Raw genomic sequence first — 16,464 nt, 5'->3', positions numbered from 1 at the left:
TCACAATCAGCTCCTTAACTGTAAAATCAATGTGGAGTATAACATGTTGTCAATGTGGTTGTCACTGGAGGGAAGGCTGCAAAGTATGACAGCTACACAGCTCAGCCTGTCAATGATGAAAATAAAATTATAAAGCTTTTTACATGGATGTAATTGTTTATAGAAGTAACTACTGAAGATGGGAACAGTGGACATCTTTGTCCTTATGATTCTTAGTTCATATTTCAAACCATTTCATTACAGTATTAATACTGGAAGGTAGTTTCATTTTGGCAAATGAAATTATCTTTTATGGTAGGCTATTTTGCTCATCTGCTTCAAAAGTTCAGACTTGACTTAAAATAAAGGCAAAAAACTGTCAATCTTTTTTTTAGTTCTCTGACTAGAACCACACATTTGTTTACATACTGTGAGACTTGGAAAGCAAGCAGTTTAACTCTCATGGATGTATTTTGGGGGAATCTACATTTACATTTAATATAGTAAGACATGTACCTGGACTACTGCCCTTTAAAGATAATGAGAAATACCTGATTTGCTGGCAAACTCTCTCACTAAGCAGAATAAAAATTCTGTGGCTTTTACTCTTGAATCATTTACTCTTTTCAGGAGTATGGACAATGAAATTATACATATTAACAAAATGTGGTGTCTTTCAAACACTACTGCCTGTATCCAGCAACAAATCCAAATTGTGTGGCTCTGGGCACAAGGAACCACATGAATCTTTTATCACATGAGATCACAGAACTCAGAAGTGGTTAAGCTGTTCATGCAATGACATGCAGTCCATATGAACCCCTTCAAACATGTATTAAGAGCTGTCTTCAGAGTATTCACGTTTGTTGCCCTCTACTGCTTCAACAGCACATTGGTTCCAGAACTTCAGTTCTACCAGTCAATAAAGTTTGAATTCCTAATCTGTAGGCATGCATGGGCAGTTTGCACTATATATCATATGATAATCTTATTATATGTGCCACTACTACATCAGCTTAATTTGTTCTGTTCTTTTGCTATTCACTCTGCCAGGTATTTCACATGATTTCTCTTCCCTTTATCACCTCACCAGTTTTGTCTTCTCTTGCTTCAGTTTCCATTTTTCTTTCTTGAGCACATATGAACACATTCACATCAACTATTTATGGATTAGTTTATATACCTAAATAATATAGCCCTAACTTATACACTAAAGGAGAAGACATGCTCTCAGACAACAAGTATCATCAGCAGAGAAAGCAAGGGCTTCCAAAGGTAGTGAACTGCATCACTTACCCTCTTGTTCTGCATTGCCTCTCTTTATTGTCTACATCAGGAAGATTAAAGACGATCACAGAATCATAGAATATCTTGAGCTGGAAAGGACCCAGAAGGATCATCGAAGCCCAAGTCCTACCTCTGCACAGGACATCCCCAAGAGTCACACCATGTACCTGAGAGAATTGTCCAAACACTTCCTGAACTCTTATCAGTTGGATGCTGTGATCACTGCCCTGGGGAGCTGTTCAAGTGCCCAACCACCCTCTGGGTGATGAACCTTTTTCTAATACCCAACCTAAATTTCCCTTGGCACAGCTTCAGGCCATTCTCTCAGAGAAGAGATCAGTGCTGCCCCTCCTCTTCCTCTTATGAAGAAGTTTAGACTGCAACTAGATCTCCCTTCAGATTATGGCTTTTCCTCCTGCAAGCAAAGCTTTGTGGTAAACATGCCAGAGGAGCACACCGTAGGAATAATGCTTCCCTGATTTGACAAGAAATAGCTCAGCTGATACATTGCAGAAGCTGTCATTTTTTTTTTTCTTTAATTGCTTTTTTACCTCCAGCAACTTCAATATATAATGCTCTCCAGTGACTACTGTGTGCTTTTGACCTTACTTATTGTGAATAAACACTGGGCTGGCCTGTAACATCATTATGTATAAAAGAGATGGACTTGCAGTCACTTATGTAAGAAATAAAAAAATAAAAAATTGGATGGCCTTATAGGCAAGTTTCAAAATCTCCTCTTCCAGCTAGTGCAAGCTGGACATTTTTAAAAGGGCTTTAGCAAGAGCTCTACACACAGGAGTTGTACACTGACCCACATAACTGAATTGTAGCCACTGCAGAGAATGTGCTGGTGACTGAGATGTCCTCCTGTATGCAACTCACTGGGCTGCAGACAGGTTCTAGGGTGTTCAAATGCTAACAATGTGATAGGCAGCTTTTCTTTAAAGTAGTGATTTTGCTACCTTAAAACTTGTCCAAAACATGGTGGATTTACTCAAGCACTAGAAAAAACACCTTTCACATTTGGGAGATATCCTGCTGAACAAAAATTACACCGTGTGCATTGCTATCAGCCAATATAATTTTGTGAGTCCTAAATCTACACCACAGAATTCAGCAGCTGCCATTGGGGCAGCCTCAGGTAAGTATAACCAATGTCTTTGCAACTCCCAGAGAGATCAAAGGCTTGCCATATCTAAAGGGAAAAGCTAACTTGTATCTCCTTTATTATATCTGGAAGATTTCCTTTTATTTCTGAATGCAATGTATGCAATTCTGCTCTCAGTTCCATGATACATTCTGACCTCTCAGTTCAGTGGTCATTACACCGATTGCAAGAGAGCTATCTTAAATTTAAAATCAAGTTACTGAAAGCAAACTCCAATCCAGACACTTTGTCAATTGTTTCTATTTGTAGATATTCTGGCAGCAAATAGTCTGGTGCTATACTTACCAAGATCACTGGAACAAACATCTTTTATTAATGCATGTTTAGCAGGTTTTAAAATATTCATAGTTATGTATATTATTGTTATCTGGCGTGGGCAGGTTAGACTTTAAAAAATGCATGGAATCAGTTACCAGTGTCACAATCATGTAAATGGAAGCATTTGAAAATTCTTTACTGCGTTTTTTCTTGCATTAAAAATACCCCAAACCTACTAATCTGTATATTAAGACATTTCATTGTCAGATACAACAGATTTTTATGGCAGCATTTGCTAATTTTTCTTTAATAATTCCTCATATCCTCCTCTTTTACTCCATATTTATCATAAATAAAATATATTATGCACATATAATGTGAAATCATCAGCTTGTATTACTGGAACTCCACTGACTTTAAAAGTGGATGTGTTGATTTACATCTATCGCTGTCAAGTGTATGTGCACAAAGACACAGACATATTTTATGTCTACAGATACTTTATGCTTTGGTGAAACAAAAAGTACATATATTCACCGAATAAAATTCAATAAGAACATGTATACACACATCTATTTCAATAGAGTAAGAGATATGGGAAATCTCCCCTGTTAAATCATACTTTAAAAAGTCAGTCTGTTGGTTAGCAGGGCCAGGAATTAAGTGTACTTCTGCAACAAACTGTCAGTATAGGCAGTTTCACAAGAAACATGTTGAAACCTTGACAAAAGTACTGCTTAGACCCAATGACAATCATTCACTCTTAAGCAATTGAGCTGAATATCCTTTCACAGATGGCAGCTCTCCACAATGACACCACAGAGTCCTCTGTCACCAGAGGACTGAAAGTTGGATTTGGCTTTTTTTAAATGACAAGGGTTGTTGGATACTGGGGATACATCAGCATGTACTCTTTAGCAGTATCAATACAAATGGAGGAGGACATTTTAAGGAAAATCATTTTGCCCTCAGAGGCATGGAGTTTATAAGTGAACTACAGAAGTTTGCTTTAAGTTAAGGAACAAGATGCAGTATTCACAGCTGATGAGGCGAGTTGTTTGTCAATCTCAAAATATTTTAATTGCATAAACACTGGCAGAAGCATTGTATTTTCATTTTCTTGTTATTAAGTTCCCTTTGGCAATATCTATGTTCCACACTAACTCAGGGCATATTTGCAGCCAGGTTTTGCAAAAGGCAGGTTTTGGTCATACTAATGCACAAAGACCATCCAAGTTCTATGCAGCAGGTAACCTACATTAGTGTTCAAGAAGACTAGATAGAAATGCATATCCTGTGTAAGCTTTCCACTCTATCCCTAGATCCTCAAAAGAGAATTTTGTGCACCCCTACTACTTTGCACAAAAATTATTTTTATATTAGTGACAACTGATGCCTTTTACATGTACTTAGGTCCTCTTCATACTTGAGAAGAAACTATGTGAACTATCAGATCAGGGCTAAATAACTATTGCAATTTGGACAAAATAGTCATAAGGGAGTGGCTGCATTTTGACTAGGAACGCAGACAAGTTCAATAATATTGTATCCACTTTTGTTAGCAAACAATGTAATGAAATAACTGAATCTCAACAAGGATTTCTACAGGTAGATAACACAGCTCTGGTGTCTAAAGACCAAGTTCAAAACTTACATTTACTTATAGGCAGTGTGTTTATAGAAGCATTAATACCTTTGGAGCTTATATGAATTTAACAGCTAAATTTCTGTTGTGAATAATTTGCTCAGCTTCATATAAAAATGTTTTATATTTGTGGGAAAACATGTTTTCTGCTCAGTGTTTTCTCAACATAGCCTCCCATTTAGAGAAGGGACCAAACTAAGCTGAGTCACCAGCACTGAATACATCCTAAACCAATATTAGATATTTTGCTACCTTGTAATAGAAAACTAGCAGCTCTGTTTCATTTTAAAAACATAAAAAAGCTGGAAATTGTGTGTTTTCTATATGTATTATGAACAACAAGCTCAAATTTTGTCATATGTTTCTGCTTACATATTGAATCAGGCAAAAAATCCTATCCAGTCAACTAAATGGTTGTACCTATAGACTGACAGCTGTTTGCTAAATCAAGGGACTGTTGAACAAATTGTGGGGAGTCAGTCTGCTGAACATATAACTATTAACTATGAAAGTGATGGGATTGACAATGACAAACCCAATTTCAGACCAGTAGGTCACCACTTTGAATTAACAAAGATCACTGGGAATGAAAAGTTCTGTGATGGCTTGAGTATTCTCAACACAGAGGTAAGACAACTGTCATGTACTATTAACTTCAACTTATTTTTCTGATATGACTGAAATCAGAATCAAGTCCCTGAATGTAAAGGAACACCACTTACAAAGCTGTACTTACCAATGTATCTTAGACGAACCATATAGGAATTACACACTGCTGGAGGGATGTTACATACAGAAGTAAGATACTGCTTCACAAAATATGTATGTAAATATCCCTATTTTTTTAATGAATATGTAAGACAACAGATACTTGATCCTTTAGGAGTTAATACTAGGGAAGGAAATCCATTACTGCTATATAACTGAGAAAGCCAGATAACTTTAAAAAATCATGTACAATGGCAGCTGGACTGTTATTTATATTTTCTGCTCAAGGGAATGAAATAAGATCTGAGTGCTTACTGTCCTCTGCTGTAGTCATTGAAGTCCAGTTGCTGTAAGCATTGCCATAACCATTGGAGGCAACAACTCTCATCTCATACTCAGTGTAGGGCTGCAGGTCTCCAACCCTGTGCTGTAAGGAAGCAGTAGGGCTGGGAAGCAAACTGCAAAGAAAAACAGCACGAGTTACTGCAGAACACATCCCAGCACGTCAAGAAAGGCTAAAACACTACATCCTGTAACAAGACCAGCCACCCTAAAGGTGAGCCATGCTCCAGGTGAGGGGGCTTTTCCTGCTCAGCAGTGGGTGGTGGTCTCGCTAGGCTCTGCGTACTCTAAAATGTCACCAGCAGAACGCCTCCGCCGCATCTGGAGTCGGTAGCTGGGCGTGCCTGGGGCGTTGTTGCGGACTGGTGTAGACCAGACAACCTGAAGACTGGTCGGAGTGGCAGATGAAAGCCTTGGAGGCATCACGCCATCTGGAGCTGTTGAAAAACATGGATGAATTAGAGCAGAGAAAACCATGGAGAACATATGCCGCGTGGAAACAAAATGCTCCATACACTGGAAAAACTGTTCCTCAGGATCAACAGTAATGTTAACATGGTCCATTTAGTTTAACATTTTCACTACTGAACAATGCTGATTCTTAATTTTCTTCTTTCCAATACAGTTACATGAACATCATCTTGCTAAAAGCAAACCTCCAAACACCAAAAGTAATTCAGAAGCAACATATTTTCTACCACCTGTTCAAATATTATCTACTTCTCCCTGTGCCCAGCTCTGCCACCCTGAGAAGCTAAGGAAATGCTCACAGAAATGTTACCCAGCATGAATAAAATTGATCAGACTTTTTATCATTCAGATACCCTCTCACCCTTACAAATTAATACTAATTTAAAAAGAAAACAGCAGAAATTTTAAGTTAAGAACATCTTTAGGTAGAAATCAAAATAGATTCACTGAAGTCTCGGTATCTAGCCCACTGTTTTGTTAAGGAAATTAATTTTTATTAAGTCCAAGGAACTGCAGATCAAAATGTGTCAGTAATGATACCACCAATGACCTTTAACTGCTGCAAATTTCACTGCATGCAGTAAAAAGAACTATGCCAATTTACACCTGTGAGTTTATGGCTCTGTTGTTTTGGTTTTTTTTTTTAACAAGAAATCAATCTGTTGAAGAAACTTTCTGTATTTAAACACATCTATAACTTTTATATATAACACATATCTGTGGCCATAGCTCTGTAGCTCTTTTCCAGAGTTAAAATACTGGAAAGTTACTGCCTTTGTCATTTAAACTCTTGTATAATACTTTTGCTTTTCATGGTCCAGTAGTTACCATTTGCTTTGTTCCTTTGGTCTTTCCAAAAGAAATTTTTTTCATTGCCGTTATTTTCTTCTTGTCTCTATTGGAAAAAGAACAGTCTCACAGATCTGTAACTTAAAGTGTAGTTGTAAGCCTCAGGGCCTAAGTTGTAAGCTTTAAGATGAGCAAACAGTAATTTACAGTAAGTTTTATGGTTTTCATTTACCACCTGTATATGAGGTGGTTACTAAGAGGGAAGAAACAGAGTTTGTGATGCACTGAGTCACTCTCTCCCTGAGACAGGTGAAAGGATGCATTGACTCTGAAAGACACCAGTCACATATAATAATTTTTATTTACACTGATATATACATGAACGGATGTGTGAACTAGCATCTGATATTTTTACAATGATTGTATATGCTTACCTCTAGGGAACTTCAACATTTTTCATCTCCAGATCCAAACTGTATTATAAAGAAAGGCACAAGACATGTCCTGCTCCAACCTAAGAGATTTGCTCCCTTTACGTTAAGTTCAAGGTCTGTCAGTTCTCATACAAACTTTTTACTAAAAGCTCGTTTCTGGGGTACTGGAGTTATTACCAGGTATTTTACTTCTGACAGTTGGCCCCTAGCCCTGCAGCCCTCCTGGGTTTTTCCAGGACAAGATGAAGTAAAACAGAATCTCCAGCTTCCCCCACTCTCTTCTGCTCCTCTCTTCCACTGCGAAAAACAAAACGTATCATCTGGGGCTTGAACCAGCCTGACTGCCTCTGGATGTTCCTTCCTGCTGTTGTCTCCATTTACACAATAAGGCTCCAGTAAATGCCAAGTAAACCTGAAAATCTTCCTGTTTCCAAATCCAGAAGATCTCTGAAACTAAGGTAATTCATGATCTGCAAATCCCATGCCAACACCTTCAAAGCCAATCAAGAGCTTGTGAGCACTTCACCTCAGAGGAAAAAGATGGTTATTTAACTTAAACAGACCCAATATCTGTCCAGCCAAGCCACCAAAAAAAAACATCTGCACACCAAATGTCTCTGCACATGAAGTTCACTTTCACAGTAAAATATAGAACGTATATATTTATCTCATTTAACATTGTTCTGTTTAGCAGCAACATAAGCAGTGTTGGATTTAAGTTGTGCAATAAGAGGTTTTAAAACTTATGGATGTAAAGTACAGTACTCAGAGATAATCATGAATTATTTTGGCATCTTTCATAAGGTGATTCCTGAAGTTTTTAGCAGACGAACTGAGCCAGCACAAGAAAGATGATGCAATGAAAAAATTTTAGTTGTGAGTTTTTAAGAGTTTTTATAAACTGACACCAACGGAAAGAGTCAATATCCCTTCAAAGCAGGGTACAACCTCATTTTAAACTAAACTGTTTGCAGTTTCAAATGCACCAATTTTTTAAGTTCACACAGAAATTCTACACAGCAAAAAAAGCTACATCTCAAAATTAATCTAATTAGCTGACCTAGCAATTTAGCCAGGAAGTCAAAGTTCACATTATTGAGGAGACAGCATGAGGAAACTCACTGAGGAGGCAAAAGTACTAAATTTATTTGCAGTTCTGTCAGGACACCTCACTTCACCTTTGTCTTTCATTTACCAATCTGTTTAATGGAGATAATAATACTTATCCTTCTTTGTAAAGCTCTCTGAGATCTACAAAGCAAAAGCTCCGATTAAGCTTTATGTATGTATAGAGGTGGTTATTACAGAGATACAGGAATGTTCATCAAAAAACAAAGATGTTGCTGTCTAAATGTCAATAACAATTCCACAGTGTGGATGTTATTTTAGTGGCGTAGGTAATCTCAGCTAAATGTTCAAATCTCTTCTACCAACAAAAGCAGAGGGAAGAGTAAAAAATTTGGACAAATCTCTGCTGTGAAAGTTGATTGACCTGTAGAACAAGCCAGGCCCACTACTTTCAAGCCAACATGTTAGAATATACAGCAATTGTATTTATTTGAAAGGCTTCCTGTGGCCCACAGAGAATTTCCTCAGCTATATACTAGTGAGTGTTCTCCAAAGGAATGGGGCAGGGGGGCAGGAGGGTACAGCAGATAAATTGTCAAGTCTCTGCTGAGTCATAATGAGAAAGGTGCTCTATTAAACTAATCACGATTTGCTCATTAAAACTGCAGAGCACTTACCCCCCAAAATGGTAATTCTAATTTGCACACAAAACATCCTCTGACTATTTCAAGCATCACCAAGGTCTTCAGTGTAACATTTCTCCCAGCTTAACCCTTTTTATCCAATCCATATTCCCAAGAGAGTCCTTACTACCCAAGTAATAACTGGCAACAAGCAATAATTCTACTGCGAATTTCTCAACAGAAGAGCCATGTATCTATCAGCTTGATATATTGTCTTTAAGATGCAGTGTTGCTCAAAAAACTCCCCTCGAGCTTTAATATGACCCTCAGGGGGCAAGCACTCCACTTGCAACCTACTGAATCAACATCTAGCCCAGTAAATCCTCACTTAGCAGGGCAGAAAGTCATGCTTTGTATATGAAGAGACTACAAAGGCAGAATAAAATATTTAATCATATGTCAATTCTAATCAAATAATTAATAAACAGTTCCACAAAACAATAAAAACTGAAGACTGTTTCAAGATGACAATGATATATTGTATTCCAGATACTCACGTACATGCAGATGTATTGAAAAAGATCTGATCCTTCTTCAGCCAGTGATGTGCTAAGCAGCCTTTGAAAAGTATTTCAACTTTTTGCCTCATTTTCTTTATCTTAAACAACATATGCAATAATAGTCAACTTTGTAAGTATTTGTTTATTTTAGGACAGCAAGCATTGTGTGAAATGATTATGATTAAATGTTTATCCCATGTTGAAAGATTTTTTTTTTTTTTGAGAGGTATTCATTATATTTATCATAAGGATTTATCTGAAATGTTAATTTTCTGAAAGTAGACGACTTTGAGTAGGACTATAAAAAAGTGAACTACTATTAGGACAATAAATGATTATTTAGTTATAAAAATGTCTGCACTATTAATCTTTCACAAGAAGAAGAAAAGCCAGTAGAGCTTGATTACGTATCTATCAAATTGGTGCAAACTCACACCAACTTTGAAGTGTTACCACGTTTAACAGTAATCATATATACTGACCCCAATGGATCCATAACATCCCCAGATAGGCAGCTAGAAGAGTTCGGAGCTATGAATATGTAATTCTACAATTTGCCACATCTGCATATATAAAATATTTAGCATTTGTATTGTATCAAAATATATTTCATACACATGCAGGTATTTAACTACAGAGGAGGAGAAAAATGGGCTCTCCACTGTATGAAAAGAGCAAGGCAAAGCTTCAATCAGACTGCCTTTAGATAAATGTCTCACTCTGTCATGACTACTCCTCCTCTTTTGCAGGTTCAATTCACAAACTCCATTTCTTTATCTCACTGTAGAGCTTGTTTAGGTACTACTGATTCGTTTTCTATTTTGGGCGCCCGTTCCAAGATCATCTCATCAGGGCACCTCTTACAGCAGTATGTTCTGCATGTTGACACTTGCTGCTTCTGATTTTCTCAGGTATGCCTGTTACCTAGTGGTTTGCTCAGTCCAAATAATTCCAGTCATTGCACTCCCCATAATTCTCATATTGGGCATGTGTTTCAGTTTCATTCCAGAGAAAGACAGGCCATGATGTTGGGCCATATGTCATCAGTAAAACAGCATGCTAGTTATAAACCTTTATGTCTTGGCAAAGAAGAAAATTGCTGGTTTTGTTTCTTATCTTCACAGGTTCATTGAAGTTTAATTTTTGTTTTTAACTCTTTTTCCCATTATTTTTTCCTTCTCAGCATATAGCAAATATAAGCAGCTGTTCTTGACTTTTTCCTTTAATATATATGTGCAACCATGTTGTTTTTCACACCCTCAATGACTAGAGAATGCACAGAACATTCTTGGATTTTCTTTCTAATTTTATAACTTCATTGCTGGATGCTTTCAGTTACAGATATAGCTCCATCTAACAATACATACACCAAGGACAATGCACCCTAATTCAACACACATCCTTGAAATTTGGAATGCACAAAGTGAAAGATTCATGGTGCCCCTCTTGCTTTCCCCTCTCTGGCACATTTGTCTCGGGAAGAAAGGATGCTGTGTTTTGAAAAAAAGCATATAGACATAAAGGAGTAACTGAAAGTCTTTGTGAACTTTCGAGTAAATCCAAACTTGTTCACACCTCATGTTAGTGAAATTTTCTTTTCAGAAGTGTAACACAGAAAGGGTACAGAGATATCTTACTCTTTCTTCATGATCTATCCTGTTTTATACATCTGCTCTCTGCTGTAATAGCAATTTCATTTGAAAAGGAGTGGCTTTGTAAATCTATTTACTTCTGTGTAATGTTGCTGGTACTTGCATGGCATAATATGATTCAGAAAAATAAGATGTTTGAAAAAAACCCTAAAATGTATCTTTATCTGGATTGAGTGTGTAAGTTCTAACTGCAAATTTTTCTGCATTTTCACTATTTGGTATTGCAAGCTGCAAAGCATAATTTTAGTAGGACCCTAAAAATCAACTTGGGCTTTACTCCATGACCTGTAGACCCAAAGTTTAAGACAATTGTCTTTTGAAATCCCAAAGCTGCCTTAGTTATTCCTCATTAACATTGGTCTAGGAAAAAATAACAATAAAAAAATAAACAAACAAAAAAACCACAAAAACCCAAAAACTCATAACCAAAATAATCAGTCCTTCCCCTCCTTTTAATGAGCTTTTCTTCATGTACAATTTCAACACCTGCAACCTGGGTCTGGGTCTCAAGTACAAATATGTGTAAGAGACGCTCCTTTCCTAAATCTTCCATTTTACTGAAGTCAACACTATAAAAGCATCTTACATATTTGTCACCTCACCTTTACATAAGAAGTAACCTGCCTTCTTTCCTCGTGTTAGGTGGAAGTTTGTCCATCTTACTCAGCAAGAACTTTACTAAACTCTAAAAGCTACAAAAGAATGCCAATAAGCAATTAGCTGAATGATTAATGATTTTAATACCTGTAGTAAGGACATTGGCTAGAATTTATAACTGCCCGGTAAAACTAATTATTCATCAGACTGCTTAAAAGGATGGCTAGCCAATAACTGTCATATAACAAAATTAATTTTTTAAAAAATACTATGAGGAAAAACCATAAGGAATGGTATTACAAAATCAGGCAGAAACTGCAATTAAACAAACAGCTCCTGCTGGTTAATTGTGACTCTGGCCACTGGAAAATTAAATACCTCTGTGAAATAGCTTTAGAAAACAATCAGATCTGTCTGTCCTAACTTAAGGGGACACATGTGACAAGAGCAGAGGGAACAAGATCCTATCTTCATACACCAACTTCAGATTCCTGCATGAAGCAGCTGTAGAGATTAAGTTCAGGAGGTCTTTTGGGATTGCAATTATTATTAGTAGTAGTAGTAGTAGTAGTAGTAGTAGTAGCAGTAGTAGGTTGTTTAGGGGTTTGGGTTGTTTGTTTTTTGGAAAGGGAAAAGGTGAAAGATTTTGATATCTTCAAAACCTCACAGCTTTCTTTACAATTAATGTCTGATATCAGAGAGCTATAACCAGAGGCAGGCATAGTACCCTCCACACCAATGGAAACATCTCTGGTGAGAGTCTTTAGATTGCTGGTGAGGAGACTCTTGGCTAAACTAAAATTTCTCTTTTAATGTTGATGGTAATTCAGAGAACTGCAGGCTGACTTTTAAACTTCTTGCTTCTTGTTTGGAACTAAACAGTTCTTAGTTCTGGAAATCCAGAGACTTCCCAAAACAAAAACCAAAAACAAAACAAAAGAAAAATACCAAAACAAAAACAAAAACAACAAAAAAAAACCAACCAAAAAAAAAAAAAATCAAAATTTTTCACTTGTGGCTGGGAAAAGCTCAGGGAAGAAAGTTTAAACCTACGTAGCTTAAAGAACAATAAGGTATAGAAATACAGGAATCTTCAACTTTGCAGAGTTTTGCAAAGACACACAGAAATGTATATCCTGGGAAACAGGACCCACAGCAATGGGATTAAACTTCTGCAAGAAAGTTTCCAAATCTCCATCATACTAAATAAATTTTTACCAGAAATGAGATAACTTACAGTGTTGAGGAAAGACAATGGCACGAGCTGATTTCACAATTAACTCTTTTTCAGCCTAATAATTCTCTGAAGGGGATTCTAACATCATAGAAGAAGAAAGATAAAATAAAAAGGAAAAGGCACAGAGGTGGTGATGTTACAAGAAGCATATGCATCATTCTGAAGCATAATCTGTTAAAAAATAATTTTTAATATTGATTTATTCTGTGACTGAAGGAAAAAGGATAACACAAGGTTCTCAAAACCAGAAAGCACCATTCTACCTGAACAAGTGGACACAGCTTCTACAAAGGATTATTGGATACACAGGGCTGCCAAGCATTGGAACAGACTGCCCAGGGAAGAGGTGGAGTCACTATCTTTGGAGGTATTTAAAAGATGTGCAGATGTGGTGCTTAGGGACATGATTAGTGGTGGACTTGGTCATGTAAGGTTATTGGCTGGTCTTGGTAGTCTTAAATCATTTCAAACATAAATGATTGTATGATTCTGTATCTCCATTCAACATGGCAAAACAAACTAGGAAAATACAGCAACCACAACTGAATGCTAAAGAAAATGAGGCTGGACACATATACTGTAAAAGATGTGAAGGTTCTCATTAAATAAGAAATCTCATTAAATAAGAAGTCCCTTCATGCTGCACTCCTGCAGTATGGATGTGCTGGTGGACTGTTAAAGAACAGTCTACCCTGTTGGTAGAAAACTCCAGTGTAAGCAGTCGATGTGCATTTTGACAGAAGCCTCAGTTTATATATCCCTGTATGTACAGACTGGAGAACAATGCAGGAGTGCAAATAAATTAACTCTGCAATAAGATTACCCATAGTTATTTTTAATCCATAAATTTCTCTGCAATACATAAGGAATGGTGTGAAATACTTCCATTTCTGATGGAAACCAAGCTTGAGAGTGCCCATAAATAGAAAATGGATCTGACAAGATGACAGATTAGCTGGTGTTAGGGAGCCACTATGCACAGTGGGTGGTGCAGTCTCATTATATCTTGAATATCCTACAGGTATCTGTGAGATCCAGGTCACTAGGCTACCTTTTGGCCATGAAACAACTGTGGCCAGAAGAGACTTTCTCCCTCACAATTCTTTCCTTTCTTGCAGAAAGAGGAGGAAAAGAGGTCACCTCAAATCTTCTGCTCCTAGTAATCAAGGCAACACAGGGCTGGCTCTTGTTCACAGCTGCTACTTAATTCTTTATGATATATACTGTAATCACAAAAAGACTTTGACTCATTGTCAAAATGGGTCAAAAACTCTAACTTTACAGACTGGGAGTCTTGCTTTTGCTTGCGAGAAATGTTGTTCACCTAAAGACAATAGAAGTCATGTTGGTAGAATACTGAGTACATAATTCTTTGAAAATTTACTTCTTAAGGTTCCATCAAGTGTCTTCTAAAATTTTGCTCCCTGGAAGTCTATTTCAATAGCAACCACATTCTCACAAATTGAAGTTAAATAAAACCAGCTAAACAAAAAAAACCCTAACAAATCATATACTACTTTGCAACTACTTTGCTCCAGTCTTCACAGTGTTTAAAATCATATTGTCTTTTCCTGTTCACCTGAGTTGGACAAGCTGAAAACAAAAATACCAAAGCAACAAGGTCTATTTTAAGTGGAAACGCTGGTTTGTGTGTCATCTCAATCTGCTTCACAATTCACTCTACGGCATTCAAAGCATAAAGACTTTGAAGTAGCCTATACTCCCTAGTTTTCTTCTGCAAAGTACAGCATATGTCAGATTCAGACAAAATACCAAAAATTGCTGAAAATTTATTAAAAGCCTATTTTTATTCTCTTCCTCCCTCTTTAACAAAATGCTAATTTAGTTGTTGTTCCCTTAGGTATGAGGTACACAGTTCATAATTCATTTGATATAAAATGTCAGTTTAGATTTTTGCACTTCTTTGATAAATGAGAAAAAACATGTACATTTCAATTTCCTTCTACAGAAGGAAACTAACAGAAGCCCCCCTCCCATTGTGCTGCTCAAAGACCTTTGCGTTAAATTAAACATCAAGATTCAGAAACTGTAGGGAATGATATTTCCAAGACATACAGTACAAATATAAGAGACTGGGAAAAAAGGTAATGATTTTTCCTACCAGTAAAGTGATGTCTCCCAAAGAGCATCTTTGATCCTTGAATTAGTTCTCAGTTATAATTTAATATATCAAAACTGTCAGCAGCTTTCCTTACACTTAAACATAAAATGATATAGTCAGCTCCACAAAGAGCAAAATAAAACATTCAGGGGCTTACTCCCTCCCACCCCCAACATGTGCTTGTGACTCTGAAGTCCATCAATATTAATGGGGAAAATCTATGTACATCAAAGGAGACAGCAAAGAATTAATTTAATTGTATCTGTCATCATTACTAGTAGGGAGTGTTTTTTTCTATATAACCAAATCCTGCCATTGATCAACGTGCAGAACTCTCAGGGGTGTAATCCACACAATGGAAAAGAGAAGAATCAAAAATTTAGTTCTGGAAATACAACTGTTATGATTAGGAAAAATAACAACAAAACACTGCGTATTATTCTCTGTATCATGTAACACAGGAGGCCAAGGCCAGCAAATCTGAACTACCACATTTACAGAGTAAACAAGAATTCTTATCACTTCTCCAAATGCCAACTGCAATGCTATGGCTGTCACTTCACATTACAGTCCAGCCCAACAGCTGCAGTATCAATAAATTAAGCTGTATCAGAAAATAGCAATAGGATCACATTCTGATGCTCACACTGAGCATCGGCACTGATGAACAACACACATCCTGATCCATGAATGCCCAGAACTCAGCACCTTCTCCTCCTGCCCTCTGTGCTGCTGCCACACGCACTGCCTCACCCCCACCTCAGCCCTGCCTTACAACAGCACCTACTCTGTCTTTCCCCCAATAAGTAAGGCTTCCCACACACACCATAGCAGAGTTCATCAGGATAGATGGGCTGTATTCTGCATTCCCTGCTTATGAACCCAGCAACTAGGAGATAGATGAATAATCCAGATCTCTTTTTTTTTAAAGCCAGTGCTCTTACAGAGATAAGGTATGAAAGAATATGAAAGGTAACACCTCCATTCCACCTAACAGTGGCAAAAATCCCTGAGTCCTTTTACGGATTGGTTCCCCACTAAAAATAGCATTTCAATTGACAGAAATGTGATCTAGGCTTTATATATTGAAGCAAAATATTTAAGGTGAATAAAAAGCAGTTCAGACAGACTATTCCCACACAGAAATAATCTGTTCAAATATACACTTGACTTCTCTGATGAATAGGGTAAAAGGATTACAACATTTTACAGCCAAGCTATCCACAAGGAATGTTCATACAGCATTATTAAGTAGCTACTCATCAGTTAATGCCCTGTTCTAGGCACTTTTAACAAATAAACCATTTATATGAATTATCTCTGGGTTTAATTTCCTTAGATAATACTGAAGAACACATAAATCCACAGGAATTGGTGGTAGTGTGTCTATATACACCAGCGAACAATCCGTTCACAAGTATTTTTACTGAAAAGACCTTGACTACAGTCATCTTCAAAATCAGATAGACTAATTCATTAAAAGTCTTTGAAACATGATCGTGCCTTATTTAAACGTAAACC

The 16,464-nt window shown here is 37.0% G+C and overlaps 1 protein-coding gene across 3 annotated transcripts in view; it reads right to left on the bottom strand.

The window, feature by feature from the left end:
* The window catches only part of USH2A (usherin), a 383,112-nt gene that overhangs the window by 126,567 nt on the left and 240,081 nt on the right, over positions 1-16,464 (bottom strand). For all 3 annotated transcript variants that reach the window (XR_014850703.1, XM_085054819.1, XM_085054820.1), the window contains exons 39-40: positions 5,677-5,827; positions 5,364-5,506 (exon numbers count right to left, since the gene is read on the bottom strand). Coding sequence is in view for 2 of the 3 variants with exons in the window: in XM_085054819.1 (XP_084910945.1) it covers positions 5,364-5,506; positions 5,677-5,827 (294 nt within the window). In the remaining variant the exon portion in view is untranslated. The remainder of the gene's footprint in view (positions 1-5,363; positions 5,507-5,676; positions 5,828-16,464) is intronic.

This window comes from Lichenostomus cassidix, chromosome 3 (assembly GCF_008360975.1).
Source record: "Lichenostomus cassidix isolate B80296 chromosome 3, HeHo_3.0, whole genome shotgun sequence".
Taxonomy (NCBI): domain Eukaryota; kingdom Metazoa; phylum Chordata; class Aves; order Passeriformes; family Meliphagidae; genus Lichenostomus; species Lichenostomus cassidix.
Note: the sequence above shows the minus strand (reverse complement) of the source record. Positions and strands in the feature narration are given on the sequence as shown.